Source organism: Bombina bombina, chromosome 2 (assembly GCF_027579735.1).
Source record: "Bombina bombina isolate aBomBom1 chromosome 2, aBomBom1.pri, whole genome shotgun sequence".
NCBI classification, from domain to species: Eukaryota; Metazoa; Chordata; class Amphibia; order Anura; family Bombinatoridae; genus Bombina; species Bombina bombina.
Window position 1 is genome coordinate 689497279 of NC_069500.1, and position 17559 is coordinate 689514837.

The 17559-nt window shown below is 43.8% G+C and overlaps 1 protein-coding gene across 1 annotated transcript in view; it reads left to right on the forward strand.

The window, feature by feature from the left end:
* SVEP1 (sushi, von Willebrand factor type A, EGF and pentraxin domain containing 1) overlaps positions 1–17559 on the forward strand; it is an 802056-nt gene that overhangs the window by 542715 nt on the left and 241782 nt on the right. Inside the window, exon 35 of the mRNA XM_053702672.1 lies at positions 12123–12314. Coding sequence (XP_053558647.1) covers positions 12123–12314 — 192 coding nt within the window. The remainder of the gene's footprint in view (positions 1–12122; positions 12315–17559) is intronic.

The window sequence follows — 17559 nt, forward strand, 5'->3', positions numbered from 1 at the left end:
CGCCTGGGAGTGACAGATCGTCTGCTGGACTGATACTTAGTTGCTGAAACCTTGCCTGTTTTACTATGCTACTTGGTTAACCCCTAAACTGCTGGACTGATACTTTGTTGCTGAAACCTTGCCTGTCTTACTACGCTACTTGGTTAACCCCTAAACTGCTGGACTGATACTTTGTTGCTGAAACCTTGCCTGTCTTACTACTCTACCTGGTTAACCCCTAATCTGCTAGACTGATCCTTGTTACTGAACCCTGCCTGTCTCACTACGCTACTTGGTTAACCCCTAACTTGCTGGACTGACTTCTTGTTGCTGATCCCTGCCTGTCTCATTATGCTACCTGGTTAACCCCTACATTGCTGGACTGTCTTCTTGTTGCTGAACCCTGCCTGTCTCACTTCGCTACCTTGTTACCACCTGAATTGCTGGCCTGATTTTCTGTTGCCGGATCCTGTCTGCCTTATTTGCCTTGTGCTGTCCAGCCTGTGGTGAGTGCCGCTCTCCTCATTTGCCTGATACTCTCTGCACTAGGATATTCCCTATCTTTCCAGCTCAACGCCAGGATAAAAAGACTACTGGCCGAGTTCGGTCTGATAGAGGAGTATCCCATGAGAATAACATTATACTTGGGCCATGGAACCAGATGAGGTGGCACGAGCTGTTTATCTCCAAGGACAGATGTTGGGAACCCATATTACACAACTGCAGAATATGGATTCCAAGCTGGAGGCTATTACCGCTCAACTCTCCTTACTAGTCACATCGAGGAGTACTACTCCTGTTGTTTCACCACCAGTCCCTGCTCCCAGCACCGTGGCTTCTCCCTCTGCTTCTGGAAGCATACCCCGGATACCTTTGCCTGACAAGTATGAAGGTACTACGGATTGCAGGGGTTTCCTTTACCAATGCAGGCTGCACTTCCGTAATGATCCCCACACCTTTCAGTCTCCCCAGTCAAGGGTCACCTTTATCATTTCCATGCTGAAAGACAAGACCCTAGCCTGGGTCTCTCCTCTTCTGGAACAGGATGCTTCACTCCTGCATAATGCTGATGATTTCATTTCTGCTTTTTCTGCCGTGTTTGGGGCTTCTGGCCGTACCTCTGCTGCAGAATACTCCCTCCTGGATCTTCGCCAGGGCAACAGAACCGTGGCTCAGTTTGCCGTTGAGTTTCGCACCTTGGCACTTGAAACCACTTGGGATGACAGTGCTCTCAAGGCAGCCTTTAGGAGGGGTCTGCATGAACGCATCAAAGATGAACTCACCTGTCGTGATATTCCTTCTTCTTTGGATGACTTTATAGCACTTTGTATCAACCTGCACTCTTGCTTTCAGGAGAGACAAGCTGAGAGAGACCGAACTAGGAGGGTCCTCCCTTCCAGTCCCCATGTTTGTCCGGGTCCAGCGACATCCTTTACCCCGTCAGCAGTTCCAGTTACCTCAGTGGAGGAACTCATGGATCTCTCCTCCTTCAAATCTTCAGAGTCCGAAAGACAGAGAAGAAGGAGACTGAGAATATGCTTTTATTGTGGAACTCCCACCAACTAAAGGACTCTGACATTCGGCCAGGAAAAGCCAATGCTTAGATGATAACACAGGGGTACCTCTAAGCATGATCTCTACCAAATCCCCTCACTCCTCTCAGATCCTGGTACCTGTTACCCTTATTTTCCTTCAGAATACTGTCCACATTCAAGCCTTCACTGATTCAGCAGCTGGCAACTTCCTGGATCACTGTTTTATGATTCAAGCTGGTCTACCTCTTCTACAGAAAATACATTGTCTCAAGATAACTACCCTGGATGGCACCTCCCTTTGTTCTGGTTTGATCCATTTTGAGTCAGCGCCCCTGACCCTGACCATCGGTGTTCTTCATACCGAACAGCTCCAGTTCGAGGTCATTCATTCCCCTGCTCAGCCTGTCATCCTTGGTCTCCCTTGGCTTTGCTTGCACAATCCACAGTTTGACTGGGCTGAGGGACAACTGGCTTCTTGGGTTGCCACTTGTTTCCACTCCTGCCTTGCTAAAGTCACTCCTCTGCTCCCCATTCCCATAGCCAGCATCCAGACACCCTCGATCCTTCCTTCGGTATATGCAGACTTTGTTGATGTGTTTGAGAAAAAAGCAGCCAACGTGCTGCCACCCCACCATCCCTATGACTATAAGATCGACCTTCCCGGAGCCCCACTTCCTAAAGGCAGGACGTATCCACTCTCCAAGGCTGAAACCAAATCCATGGAGGAGTACATCTAAGAAAACCTAGCTAAAGGTTTCATTCGCCCTTCTTCCTCTCCTGCTGGGGCTGGTTTCTTTTTGGTCGGTAAGAAGGATGGTGGGCTCAGACCCTGCATAGACTACAGGGCCTTAAACAACATAACCATCAAGAATCGCTATCCCATACCACTGATCACTATTGTATGACTCACTTCAGGATGCTCACTTCTTCACTAAATTGGACTTACATGGGGCATACAATTTGATTCGCATCTCTCCAGCCCACAAATGGAAGACCGCCTTCAACACAAGATCAGGGCATTATGAATACCTTGTAATGCCCTATGGGTTGTGTAACGCCCCTGCAGTCTTCCAGGAATTTGTCAACGACGTCTTCTGTGACCTCCTCAACCGCACTGTCATTGTTTACCTGGATGATATCCTTGTTTTCTCTTCCACTTTAGAGGAGCATCCCAGGCACATGAGACAGGTGCTTCTTCGTCTCAGGGATAACTCTTTGGTAGCCAAGCTAGAAAAATGTGAGTTTGATCAAGTCCGGATCCAATTCCTTGAATATGTCATCTCAAAGGAGGGCTTTGCCATGGATCCTGCTAAACTCCCCGCTGTACTAGAATGGCCTCAACCTACCTCCTTAAAGGAATTACAGAGGTTCTTGGGGTTCTCCAATTACTACCGCAAGTTCATAAAGAACTTTTCTCAAACAGTTGCTCCTCTCACTGAATTGACTAGACGGAACAAGGACTGTAAACATTGGCCATAAATGCCATTTTGAGGCCATAAATGCCTTTTCTTGTCTGAAAAAGACTTTCTGTTCAGCTCCTGTGCTCCGTGATCCTGACCCTGACCTACAGTTCACCTTAGAGGTTGATGCCTCCGAGATAGGGGCTGGAGCAGTTCTTACCCAAAGGGACCCTCTGACTTCCAAATCACACCCTATAGCTTTCTTTTCTAAACGTTTCACTCCTGCTGAGAGGAACTACGATGTGGGTAATCGTAAACTCTTAGCCATTAAAATGGCCTTAACTGAATGGCGTCACTGGCTAGAGGGCACCGCCAACCCTTTTCAGATCCTCACGACCATAAGAATCTGACTTACCTAGAAACTGCTCATCGACTCAATCCTCATCAGGCCAGGTGGGCCTTGTTCTTTTCCCATTTTCACTTTGTGGTTTCCTACCTTCCTGGAACCAAGAACAAGAAGGCGGACACCCTTTCCCATCAGTTCCCTCACTCAAGTGATTCCTCCGAATCGAACACATCATACCCCCCTCCTGTGTGATCGCTCAACTCAATACCACTCTTCTGCAAAGATCACAACGTGCTCAGTCTAGTAAACCTCCTGGTGCCCCCATGGCCTCTGATATCCTCTTTGTACCTCGGAACCTCCATATCCCTGTGCTAGCCTGGGCTCATGATAGCAAACTTTCAGGACATCCTGGTTTGATTAGGACCTTCAGGCGTCTTTGCCAACATGTTTGGTGGCCTACTATGAAGTCTGATGCTCAGGACTACGTGAAAGCCTGCACAATTTGTGCTGCCAACAAGACTCCCCGATCCTTGCCTCCTGGCCTGCTCCAACCATTGTCCATTCCCAAACGACCCTGGACACACATAACAATGGACTTCATTGTTGATCTTCCCTCTTCCGACCACCATACAGTTATCTGGGTTGTGGTGGATCGCTTCTCCAGACTGGCTCACTTCGTACCCCTAGCCAAACTGCCTTCTGCCCAGGAATTGTTGTCCCTTTTTCTCTTGCATGTGGTATGACTTCATGGCATTCCTGTGAATATTGTTTCCGACAGGGGTTCACAGTTCATCTCTGCCTTCTGGAGAGCCTTTTGTAAGTTGATTGGAACCACTGTATCCTTGTCGTCAGGCTACCATCCTCAGACCAATGGACTAACTGAGAGAGCAAACCAGGATCTTGAAGTCTACCTTAGAGCCTTTGTCAACACTCGCCATACCAACTGGTCTGAATTGCTACCCTTAGCTGAGCTGGCAAGAAACAACCATTGGCACTCGTCTCTTTGATGCTCTCCATTCCAAGCTGCAGCAGGTTATCAACCTTGTATCTTCCCTCTTTCAGCTCAGTCCACTGGGGTACCTGCCGCAGACCGTCATGTCACTGATCTCACCACTCATTGGCAATGAATTCATTCTCAGCTGCGTTCAGCTGTCTCTAGATGTAAGAAGTTTGCTGATCGTCACAGGGCTTCTGTACGTGCCATTCCATTGGGTGAACGTGTTTGGGTCTCCATTCCACACATCCGTCTACGTCAACCCAGTCACAAATTTGGGCCTAGGTTTATCGATCCTTACAAGGTTATAAAAAGACTGTCTCCTGTTGCCTACAAAGTGGCCTTGCCGAGAACCCTACGCATATATCCAGTCTTCCACATCTCACTACTCAAGCCGTACATCAAGAATAGATATTCCCAGCCTCAAACTCCTCCTCCTCCAGTCTTGATCCATGTTAACCCCGAATATGAAGTGGCTAAGATTCTGGACTCCAGATACAGGCGCAGACAATTGCAGTATCTGATACATTGGAGGGGTTACTCTGTAGCAGACCATTCCTGGGTTCCTGCCTGTGATGTGCATGCTCCATCTCTGGTCTCCAAATTCCATGCTGCTTGCCCTTTGAAGCCGACTCTGGTTCCCGGAGGGAACCTTTGAGGAAGGGGCTATGTCACACCGCACCGTTGCTAGGGGCGCAATGTCTTCCCCATGCTCGTTGCCTAGGGCTGTGTCGGCTCAGGATGTGTGCGGCGCTGATGTCATCGCTGCACACTCCTGATGCCAGCCGGTCTCTTGGTGCCAATCCACCAGGTACTTTAGCGGACAGCAGACGATCTGTCACTGCCCAAGTATTGGTGCTACTTCGTGTGCTCCTGGGAGTGACAGTTCGTCTGCTGGACTAATACTTAGTTGCTGAATCCTTGCCTGTCTTACTACGCTACTTGGTTAACCCCTAAACTGCTGGTCTGATACTTTGTTGCTGAAACCTTGCCTGTCTTACTATGCTACTTGGTTAACCCCTAAACTGTTGGACTGATACTTTGTTGCTGAAACCTTGCCTGTCTTACTATTCTACCTGGTTAACCCCTAATCTGCTGGACTGATCCTTCTTGCTGAACCCTGCCTGTCTCACTATGCTACTTGGTTAACCCCTTACTTGTTGGACTGACTTCTTGTTGATGATCCCTGCCTGTTTCATTATGCTACCTGGTTAACCCCTACATTGCTGGATTGTCTTCTTGTTGCTGAACCCTGCTTGTCTCACCTTGCTACCTGGTTACCCCATGAATTGCTGGCCTGATTTTCTGTTGCCGGATCCTGTCTGCCTTATTTGCCTTGTACTGTCCAGCCTGTGGTGAGTGCTGCTCTCCTCATTTGCCTGATACTCTCTGCTCTGGGATATTCCCTATCTTTCCGGCTCGACGCCGGGATAACAAGACTACTGGCCGAGTTCGGTCTTATAGAGGAGTATCCCACGAGCCTTACACATCCAAATTATGCAAAAGATGTTTCTTCTGGGAAGAAGGGTTAGGACAAAAAGAAGGAACAACAATTTCCTGATTAATATTGCGTTCCAACACTACCTTAGGGAGAAACCCCAGCTTAGTATGAAGGACTGCCTTATCAGCATGAAAAATAAGGTAGGTGGAATCACACTGCAGAGCCGAGTTTGAAAACTCTGTGAGCAGAAGAAATAGCAAAAAAAAAAAAAACTTTCCAAGATAGTAATTTAATATTAACAGAATGCATCGGCTCAAACAGAGCCTGCTGCAAAACTCTAAGAACAAGGTTAAGACTCCAAGGATGAGCAACAGATTTAAACACAGGCCTGATTCTGACCAAGACCTGAACAAAAGACTGAATATGTGGCAGAACTGTCAGACTTTTATGCAGAAGAATATACAGAGCAGAAATCTGACCCTTCAAAGTACTGACTGACAAACCCATCTCCAGGCCCTCCTGAAGAAAAGCCAAAATTTGAGGAACCCTTTGTTCCAAAAAAAACATTTTGAATCACACCAATGAAGGTATTTACACCATACCCTATGGTAAATTCTGCAAGTAACCAGTTTACGAGCCTTAAGCATAGTATCTATGACTTTCTCAGAGAAGCCACGTCTAACCAAACTTAGAAGTTCATTCTCCAAGCAGTCAGCTTCAGAAAAAACAGATTTGGATGAAGAAAGGGACCCTGAAGTAGAAGGTCCTTCCTGAAAGGTAACCTCCATGGTGGAAGAAATGACACCGTCACCAGATCCGTGAACCAGATCCTGTGAGGCCATGCAGAAACTATTAGAATCACAGAAGCTCTCTCCTGTTTGATGTGAGCATTTACTCATGGAAGCAACGCAAACGGAGGAAACATGTATGCTAGATTGAAGCGCCAAGGAACCACTAGATCATCTACCAGAACGGCTTGAGCATCTCTTAACCTTGAACCCCACTTTGGAAGCTTGGCATTTTGACGAGACACCATCAGATCCAACTCTGGAAACCCACCTGAGAGTTATCATTGTGAAAACCTCTGGGTAGTGAGCCCACTCTCCGGGATGAAAAGTCTCCCTGCTTAGAAAATCCACCTCCCAGTTGTCCACCCCTGGTATGTGGATGGCAGAGAGATGGCAATCGTGAGACTCCGCACACTGGAAAATGCGAGTCACATCTTTCATTGCCAAGGAACTCAGAGTTCCTCCCTGGTGATTGATGCAGGCCACCGAGCTGATGTTGTCCGACTGATCTGATAAATTGGACCAAAGCTAGTTGAGTCCAAGCTATTAAAGCATAGAAAATTGCTCTCAACTCCAAAATGTTTATTGGAAGAGATGACTCCTCTGGAGTCCACAGACCCTGTGTCTTTAAGAAATCCCAAACTGCTCACCAGCCTAACAGACTGGCATTCATGGTCACAATCACCCAGAAAGGTCTCAGATAGCATGTGCCCCGAGACAGATGGTCCTGTGAAACCCACCACAAGAGTGAGACTCTTGTTGTGGAATCCAAATTTATCTTCTGCGAGAGATCTGAGTGGTCCCCGTTCCATTGACTGAGCATGTATAGCTGCAGAGGTCTCCGATGGAACCGAGCAAAAGGAATGATGTCCATGGAGGCAACCATCAGTCCAATCACCTTCATGCATTGAGCCACAGATGGATGAATAGCAGACTGGAGAGACAGGCAAGGTACATGAAGTTTGGATTTTCTGGTGTCCGTCAGAAAAATCTTCATGGACAGGGAATCTATGATTGTTCCCAAGAAACACACCCTTGTATCTGGAACAAGGGAACTATTTCCTAGATTAACTTTCCACCCGTAGGAACGTAGAATAGACAACAACATCTCTGTATGAGATCTTGCTAGATGAAAAGATGGTGCTTGAACTAGAATGTCATCTAGATAAGATGTCACAGCAATACCCTGGGACCCTACCACTGCCAGAAGAGCCCCCAGAATGTTTGTAAAAATTCTGGTAGCTGTAGCAATGCCAAAAGGAAGGGCAACAAACTGGAAATGTTTGTCCTGGAAGGCAAAGCTTAGATACTGGTAATGATCCCTGTTAATAGGAACATGAAGGTACACATCCTTCAGATCTATGGTAGTCATGAACTGACCCTTTTGGACCAAAGGAAGAATAGAACAGATGGTCTCCATCTTGAAGGATGGAACCCTGAGGAACTGATTGAGACACTTTAGGTCCAAAATAGGACTAAAAGTGCCCTCCTTCTTGGGAACTACAAATAGATTTGAATAGAATCCTAGACCCTGTTCCTTCTAGAGCAATTGGAACAATCACTCCCAGGGATGATAGATCCTTTACGCAGTTTAAGAATGTCTCTATCTTTATCTGGTTCACAGATAACCTTGACAAGTGGAACCCGCCCCTGGGAGGACAAGATTTGAATCCTATTCTGTAACCGTGAAATACAATATCTATGGCCCAAGGATCTGGAATATCGCGTATCCAAGCCTGCTGAAAAAAAGAAAGCCTGTCCCCCACTTGATCCACTACAGGATCTGGGGCGGCCCGTTCATGTTGATTTAGAATCAACGGAAGGCTTCTTAGCTTGCTTCCCTCTTTTCTAAGTCTGACTGTACCTCCAAGAAGACTTGGATTGATCCAACTTGGAAGAGGAAGATACTTCTGTCCCTTAAAGTTACGAAAGGAACAAAAATTAGAATTCTGGCGACCCTTAGGTCTATTCTTTTTATCCTGAGGTAGGAGAGAACCCTTTCAACCTGTAAAGTCAGAAATCATTTCTGCCAGACCTAGTCCAAACAAGGTTTTACCCTTATAAGGCAGAGATAAAAGCTTGTACTTGAATGTAACATCTGCAGACCAAGATTTTAACCAGAGAGCTCTGCGAGCTAAAACAGTAAAACCAGAAATCTTAGCACCCAACCTAAGAACTTGCATGTTGGCATCAAAAATAAAGGTATTGGCTAGCTTGAGAGCCTTGATCCTGTCTTGGATCTCCTCTAAAGTAGTCTCTTCTAGGATAAGATTAGATAAATTATCGCACCAATAAGATGTTGCCACTGTAATCCCTGATGAATGTACATCTTCTTCAAAAAAGCCTCAAGCTTCTTATTCATGGGATCCTTGAAAGAACAACTATCTTCAATATAAATAGTAGTTCTCTTAGCCAGAGTAGAGATAGCTCCCTCTACCTTAGGCACCATGCGCCACGGATCACGAATAGCATTAGCAACAGGAGTCATCTTTTAAAAAACAGGGGACAGGGAAAAAGGAATCCCTGGTTTATCCCATTCCTGAGTTATAATATCTGCCATATGGTCTTGAAATACTTCCACAGATGAGGGTACGTCATATACCCTATTAAGCTTACTAGACCTCTTTGGATTCTCCGCAACAGATGCGTTGGATTCTTCAAAAGTAACAAGAACCTCCTTCAAAAGAACTCAAAGGTGTTCTAACTTAAATCTTAAATTAATCTGCAGAATTGGTCACTACAGTATCAGAATTTGACAATTCCCCCTCAGAAGCCACTGAAGAATCATCCTCATCAGATAATTGAGACAAACTGACTAACGCAGCCTTAGCAGTCATCTTTGCTAACATCAATATGTTTAGATTTCCTCTTTATGCTTACCAGAAACCTTTGGAAAAGCTGATAAAGCTGCTAAAACAGCAGAAATTATCTGTGCCGCGAAATCCCCAGGTTAAAAAAAACACCAGAAGGAGGTTGAGAGGAACTGCAGGGCACTGCATGTGAAGCTTGGGAAGCTTGAGGGGAAAGCCGAAGCGTAGCTAGGAGAGACATCTTATCTTTAAACTTTAAAGTTTTTTATTTAGACATGATGAGCAAAACTGTACAGGAGGAATTATCTTAGCCTCCAAACACAATAAGCATGTTTCAAATGAATCAACTTCAGTATTAGTGTCCATAATTGGATAAAAAAAAATAAAAAAAAATAAAAATGCCAAATTAAGTTTATTTATATGAAGCAATAAAACATAAATAAGCCCCTAAAACCCTCAGCTCTGCTGAGGTCTTACCCCTCCAGAAGTTGGTATCCCACTAGCACAGAAAACTGGACACAACCGGTAGAAAAATACATCTCCTTGTAACCAGAACAGCCCAAATCCACTTGCCACTGTAGATAGAGGAAAACTGCAACCTCCACACTCACCGCGGCAAACTCCGATCTGAACAGAGAAGCCAAAAACCGGAATAACCGAGGAGCAGTCACGTGACCACAATTAAAAAACTTTAAAAAAAAAAAATAATAAAATTGCGGCCAAACAAAAATGGCATGAAAACCAACAGCAGCACAGCAAAATTGATTGGGCCAAATAAGCTGAGCTGAAAAAGCGATTGCAACAAGTAAAAAGTAAAACAAACACCTGTCAAACACTACATACACTCTCCATCTCTGAGCCCCAATAAAATATGATGCCTCTTTTCACATAAAAGCACTGCCCCTAAAACAGATTCAAATACTTTCCACAAGGATTTAACCCCTATAGTGCAGGTACCTTCAAACCTAGAAGGGAAAGCACTTACCTGTGGATTCTGCTCTGTCAGGTAGGAGCTGTTTTCTGAGATGTGGCAGCTTCACCATTTCTACCAGGGACCTATAGAAAAGAAAGAACAAGGTAACCAACCCTGGCTTTCTATAATAGGGGTAGCAATAATGTTAGAAGTTTAAGCAAAGACCACCTCACCGTCTTCTAACTGCTAATATCCACCATTACTCTTACTAAAGAGATTGACATGGACACAGCATAGCACCAATCCTTGCTTGCAGGGAAAAGTACCCATTAAAAGGATTAAAATCTTCAGACACCATCTTCGCCATCCTCCCGTGATCAAGGCAAAGAGAATGACTGGGGGTTATGGGTAAGGGAAGTTATACTTAACAGCTCTGCTGGGGTGCTCTTGCCTCCTCCTGTTGGCCAGGAGTGAATATCCCACTAGTAATTAGAATGTTTCATGGACTCTCCATGCCATAGGAAAGAAATACAGTGTGTGTATATGTATGTATATACCGTATTGTTCCACATATAGGCCGCACTTTTTTCCCTTGATCTGCAGCTTTAAATTTGCAGTGCGGCCTATATGCGGGGCGCGGCCTATAATTGGGTGCTTTTCGGCTAAATTGTACATGCGCAGTATGGCCGAACTTCCGGTGCACCCTGTGGCCTTATGGGTAATGTAGTCCGCCGGAGTTGGGTGGTTTTGCGAGAGGGACAATAGTTGTATGGTTTGGCAGGACACTCGCATGCATTAGCCACCACTGTGAAGATGCAGTAATGCTGAGAACAGACATATGAATGAGGAGGGAGGAAGTGGGCAGAGTACAAGGGACATGTGAGTCAGTTGCGATACTGATATTTTCTGGTAAGAAACAGTTTTTTTGCCCTCACATCATGCCTGCTAAAATAAATAAAAAATTGCTTTAATACAATATGCTAAAATAAAACAAAGGAAAGCTGCTGTACTCCTTAGTGCTGGTGATTTCAAATGTGAAAAAAAGCCTTTATTCAGCCATTAAAGCTGTAATGGCTGAATAAAGGTTTTTTTCACATTTGAAATTACGGTACTAAGGAGTGCAGAATCTTTCCTATGTTATATTCTATACTCTTGGGAAAGTGGAAAAGGATCCCTTGGGAGCTAGCACCCTGCATTGGCCCTCATTGCTTGCACATTTGTGAATCCAGGTCTCAATCATTTGCAAACATTGCAGCTTGTGCAACTAATGTGCATATTTTCTTTAAAATTGCATTTCTTCAAAATGGCACCAAACTTTAAGGGTACGGCCTATAATCAGGAGCGGCCTATATTCGGCACAATACGGTATATATTTTTATATATATATATATATATATATATATATATATATATATATATATATATATATATATATATATATATATATATATACACACACACACACACATACATACAAATACATCTATAGACATGTATATGTATGTATCTCTATGTTAAAGTTCTTTGCCTGCCTTTTATTTTACCTGAGAGCTCATATCTTTGAGTGCTTATAACTTTTTTGTGCAATTTGTTTTTAAATAATTTTATTAGAAAGTTTTAATATGAGTGTAACTGTACTTTGTAGTGTATTTTTTTTGTGCACCACTTGTAATCTAGCCTTTACTGTCTTATAAAATATGAAGCTGACTACTCAATTCCCATGTTAGTTCCTTCATTTGTTAAAAATGTATTAATAGATGCAATAAGCAAATTCACATTAGATGATCCTAAATATAAAATTAATAATATAAATAAAACAATCAAACCTATTACAAAGCAGGATATTTATAAAATGTAATGTGCACATGATTTAACATTGTAAATAAAACAAATTGAATTTTGTTGTATTGTTGCAGATGTAATGAAGGGTATACTTTAGTTGGTAATGAAGATACATTGTGCCTTGCTAATGGTTCTTGGAGCTGTGGACCTCCTTCTTGTGAATCAGTGATATGTTCTAAACCGAAGGATATTGATAATGGTCAATATAAACTAAGTGGAGTAACATTTGCATCTTCAGCATTATATGAATGCAACACTGGATACAGGTAATCTATAAAAAAAATAGCACAAATATAAGTTGATCAAAAATGTTATTCTAGGTCTGGTTAAAGATCTTTCATATTAAGACAAATCCAGACATTTTTGACATGAAAGTAACATTTAAACTTTCACTAAGAGTTTGGGTGATTTCTCTCCATGCCATTGAGGTTTTGAATATCAGGCCCTCAGCGTGTAATTAAAAAAACACAAAAACAACTTTTCAATTTACTTCTGTTCTCAAATGTAGCTCTTTCTCTTGGTATGATTTGTGGAAACGTAGCTCCTTAGCTAGTGAAATAAGCTCTTTGGAGTGCAGGTGTCTTGAACAGCAAATTATCAAAAGTACCCACGATTGGCTTTGTTACATTGTGGATTATAGTGATGTCTACATCGGGGGTGTGACTTCTGGCATCTGTCATCTCGATGTGGACCCGTAAACTGCTCTGACTCTGAAGACACATTGAGATCAAGTCCCACATACAGCTTATGAGTTCTACTGTACTTGTTTATGCTGTCTTGAGGGACAGAAAACTATTCAATTAATGTCTGTTATTAAAGTTGCTTCATACTTTTGATATCCTTTGTTGAAGGAGCAGAAATGCTCTACTGGAGGCTAAGAGAAAATGTCAGGTAAGCAAATGGAAAGGCAGCCACCAATCAAAGAAAATAAGATAATAAAAGTACATTGGAAAATTGTTTAACCCCTTAAGGACCAGACCATTTTTACATTTATGTGGTGTTTGTGTTTAGCTGTAATTTTCCTCTTACTCATTTACTGTACCCACACATATTATATATTGTTTTTATCGCCATTAAATGGACTTTCTAAAGATAACATTATTTTCATCATATCTTATAATTTACTATAAATAAATTATAAAATATGATGAAAAAATTGAAAAAAAAAACACACTTTTTCTAACTTTGACCCCAAAATCTTTTACACATCTACAACCACCAAAAAACACCCATGCTAAATAGTTTCTAAATTTTGTCCTGAGCTTAAAAATATGCTTTTTTTGCAAGTTATAGGACAATTAGTATAAGTAGCACTTTGCTATTTCCAAACCATTTTTTTCTCTCAAAATAAGTGATAGTTACATTGTATCACTGATATCTGTCAGAAATCCCTCAATATCCCTTCACATGTATATATATGTTCTTAGAAGGCAACCCAAAGTATTGATCTAGTCCAAGTTTGGTATATTTTATGCCACTGTTTTACTGCCAAATGCGATCAAATAAACAAAATTGTTAACTTGTTCACTAACTTTTTCACAAACGTTTGTTTCTCACTGAAATTATTTACAAACAGCTTGTGCTTTTATGGCAAAACTGGTTGTAAATGCTTCCCTGGGATCCCCTTTGTTCAGAAATAGCAGACATATATGGCTTTGGCATTGCTTTTTGGAAATTAGAAGGTCGATAAATGCCGCTGCGCACCACACTTGTTTTATGCCCAGCAGTTAAGGGGTTAATTAGGTAGCTTGTAGGGAGCTTTTAGGGTTAATTTTAGCTTTAGTGTAGTGTAGTAGACAACCCAAAGTATTGATCTAGGCCCATTTTGGTATATTTCATGCCACAATATTGCCACCAAATGCGATCAAATAAAAAAAAATAACTTTTTAACAAACTTTAGGTTTCTCACTGAAATTATTTACAAACAGCTTGTGCAATTATGGCACAAATGGTTGTACAGGATTCTCTGGGGGATCCCCTTTGTTCAGAAATAGCAGACATAAATGGCTTTGGCATTAATGTTTGGTAATTAGAAGGCCTCTAATTGCCGCTGCGCACCACACTTGTATTATGCCCAGTTGTGAAGGGGTTAATAAGGTAGCTTGTAGGGTTGATTTTAGCTTTAGTGTAGAGATCAGCCTCCCACCTGACACATCCCACCCCCTGATCCCTCCCTGACCCCTCTCAAACAGCTCTCTTCCCTCCCCCACCTCACAATTGCCACCGCTATCTTAAGTACTGGCAGAAAGTCTGCCAGTATAAAAATAAAGTTGGATTTTTGTATTTTTTATATATTTTATGAAGTGTAGGATCCCTCATTACCCCCCAACCTCCCTGATCCCCCCCAAACAGCTCTCTAAGCCTCCCCCTCGACCTATTGGCTGCCATCTAAGGCACTGGCAGCTGTCTGCCAGTACCCAGTTTGCTTACAAATTTGCCCTTTTTTTGTAAAAAAAATATAATCCCTCATTTTCTGTGGTGTAGCTTCTCCCCCTCAGTACCCTACCTCCGCTCCCCCCTCCCGGATCCATTTCCAAAAATGTTTTCCCTTTCTCCTTTCCCTCCTTCACCTGCAGTAATTAATTATGCGTGCTCTGAGCTCCACCCACTGCCTCTGTGCACGCTCATGGACATGATCCGGACCACGCATCGGCGATGGGCCGCTCGCCCGCCTCCCTCCTATTGCTTCCACCCACCAACAATCGGACCACCGCTATCCGCTGCATCGGTAACTCTGCAAATCTATTTCTGCAGTGCCCCACTCGTGGGGCAGGCAGAAATAGTGCAATCTCGCGAGCGAGATCGCGGCAGAGAGAGAAGCCCAGGACTGCAGCAACGTACAGGGTACGTCACTGGTCCTTAAGGGCATAACGACCAGCGTCGTACAGGGTACAACACTGGTCGTTAAGGGGTTAAAGTTGCATTCCCTATCAGAATTATGAACATTTAGGGCTAGATGACTATTGGAGCAGTATTTAGCACTCCCGCTTGAGTGTAAACACTGCTAGAAGTATTTTGTTTGCATGTATGTGTTTGCAAGCGTATTTCAAGTTGAAAGTAAAACTTTTGTGCGAGAGCAAAACTTGATGCATGCTAACTTCATGACCTCGGATATTGCGAGCACGCTAAATTTTTCTCCCCATATACTGCAATGGGGAATGCAGAAGAAAAAAACTAACACTTACTGTGCACTAACCTGACAGGAGGATTAATATTTCACATTCCAATGTTCTTCACATACAGGAAATGTTATTTTTATTTTAAATGTGTATATATATCAATATATATAACAATTCTATGTGAATAACATCCAGATTTTAGGATTTAGGTCTAACACGTTAGGTCTAACACTTTAGGTCTAACGCTTTAGGTCTATCACAGTGTCAGGTTAGTGCACATAAAAAAATGTGTTATCTTAAGGCGTGTTATGGAAATATCAAATATAAAATATTGGGGGGGGGGGGAAATTATAGATACTGTAATATATACAGTATTTTTTAGTACATTTATATATTCACTAGTCCTAAAGCTTGTGTACACAGGCCATTTTTTGCAGTACAGAGGTTCCATCCCCTTGCTCTCTCTCTATCCCCCCTCTCTTTTGCTCTCTCTATCCCCTCTCTTTTGCTCTCTCTTCCCCCCTATCTTCTGTTCTCTCTCCCCCCTCTCTCTATTTTGCTCTCTCCCCTCTCTTTTGCGCTCTCTCTCCCCCTGTTTTTTCCTCCCTCTTGCGCTCTCCCCCTCTCTTTTGTGCTCTCCTCCCTCTCTTTTTGCTCTCTCGCTCCTTCTCTTTTGCTCTCTCTTTCCTCCCTATCTTCTGTTCTCTTTCTCCCCTTTCTCTATTTTGCTCTTTACCTCCCCCCTCTCTTTTGCTGTCTCTCCCCTCTCTTTTGCTCTCTGTCTCCACCTCTCTCTATTTTGCGCTCTCTCTCCCCCTTTTTTTCCTCCCTCTTTTGCGCTCTCCCCTCTCTTTTGTTCTCTCTCCCTCTCTTTTGCTGTCTCTCTCCCTCTCTTTTGCTCTCTTTAAACCCCCTCTTTTGTTCTCTCTGTCCCCCCTTTCTTTTGCTCTCTACCCCCCTTTCTTTTGCTGTCTCTCACCTCTCTTTTGATGTCTCTCCACCCTCTATTTTGCTGTCTCTCTCCCTCTCTTTTGCTCTCCCCATCCCCCCTCTTTTGCTCTCTTTATCCCCCCCTATTTTGCTCTCTCTATCCCCCCTCTTTTGCTCTCTCTATCCCCCTCTTTTGCTCTCTCTCACTCTCCCCCTCTCTTTTTGCTCTTTCCATACCCCCTCTTTTGCTCTCTCTATCCTCCCTATTTTGCACTCTCTATCCCCCTCTTTTGCTCTCTCTATCCCCCTCTTTTGCTATCTCTCCCCCCTCTCTTTTGCTCTCTCTATCCCCTCTTTTGCTCTCTCTCCCCTTTTTTTTTGCTCTCTATTTTGCTCTCTCTTCCCCTCTCTTTTGTGCTTTCTCCCCCTCTCTTTTTCTCTCTCCCCCCCTCTCTTATGCTCTCTCTCCCCCCTCTCTTTTGCTCTCTCTCTCCCCTTTCTTTTGCTCTCTCTCTCCCCTCTCTTTTGCTCTCTCTTTCCCCTCTATTTTGCTCTCTCTCCCCCTGTCTTTTGCTCTCTCTCCCCCCTCTGTTTCCCCCTCTCTTTTGTGTTCTCTTTCACCTCTCTTTTGCACTCTTTTACCTCTCTTTTGCTCTCTCCCCCTCTCTTTTGCTCTCTCTCTCTCCCCTCCTCTCTTTTCACCCCCTCTTTCCCCCTCTCTTTTGCGCTCTCTCCCCTCGTTTGTGCTCCCCCCTTTCTTTTTGCTCTCTCTCCCCTCTCTTTTGCTCTCTCCCCTTTCTCCCCCCTCTTTTTTGCTGTCTCTCCCCTTTCTTTTGCTCTCCCTCCCCCTCTCTTTTGCTCTCTTTCTCCCTCTCTTTTGCTGTCTCTCTCCCTCTCTTTTGCTCTCTTTAAACCCCCTCTTTTGCTCTCTCTCTCTCCTCCCTTTCTTTTGCTCTCTACCCCCTTTCTTTTGCTGTCTCTCGCCTCTCTTTTGATGTCTCTCCCCCCTCTCTTTTGCTCTCTCTCTCCCTCTCTTTTGCTCTCTCTGTCCCCCCTCTTTTTCTTTCTCTCTCCCCGTTTCTTTTGTTCTCTCCCCCCCTCTCTTTTGCTGTTTCTCTCCCTCTCTTTTGCTCTCCCTATCCCCCCCTATTTTGCTCTCTCTATCCGCCCTATTTTGCTCTCTCTATCCCCCTCTTTTGCTCTCTCTACCCAATATTTTGCTATATCTCCCCCCCTCTCTTTTGCTCTCTCTATCCCCCCACTTTTGCTCTCTCTATCCCCCCTCTTTTGATCTCGTTTGTATTTTCTCCCCCCCCTCCCCCTCCTTTTTCTCTCTCTTCCAACCTCTCTTTTGCTCTCTCTTCCCATTCTCTTTTGTGCTTTCTCCCCCCTCTCTTTTGCTCTCTATCTCCCCCTTCTCTTTTGCTCTCTCTCCCCTCTCTTTTGCTCTCTCTCTCCCCTC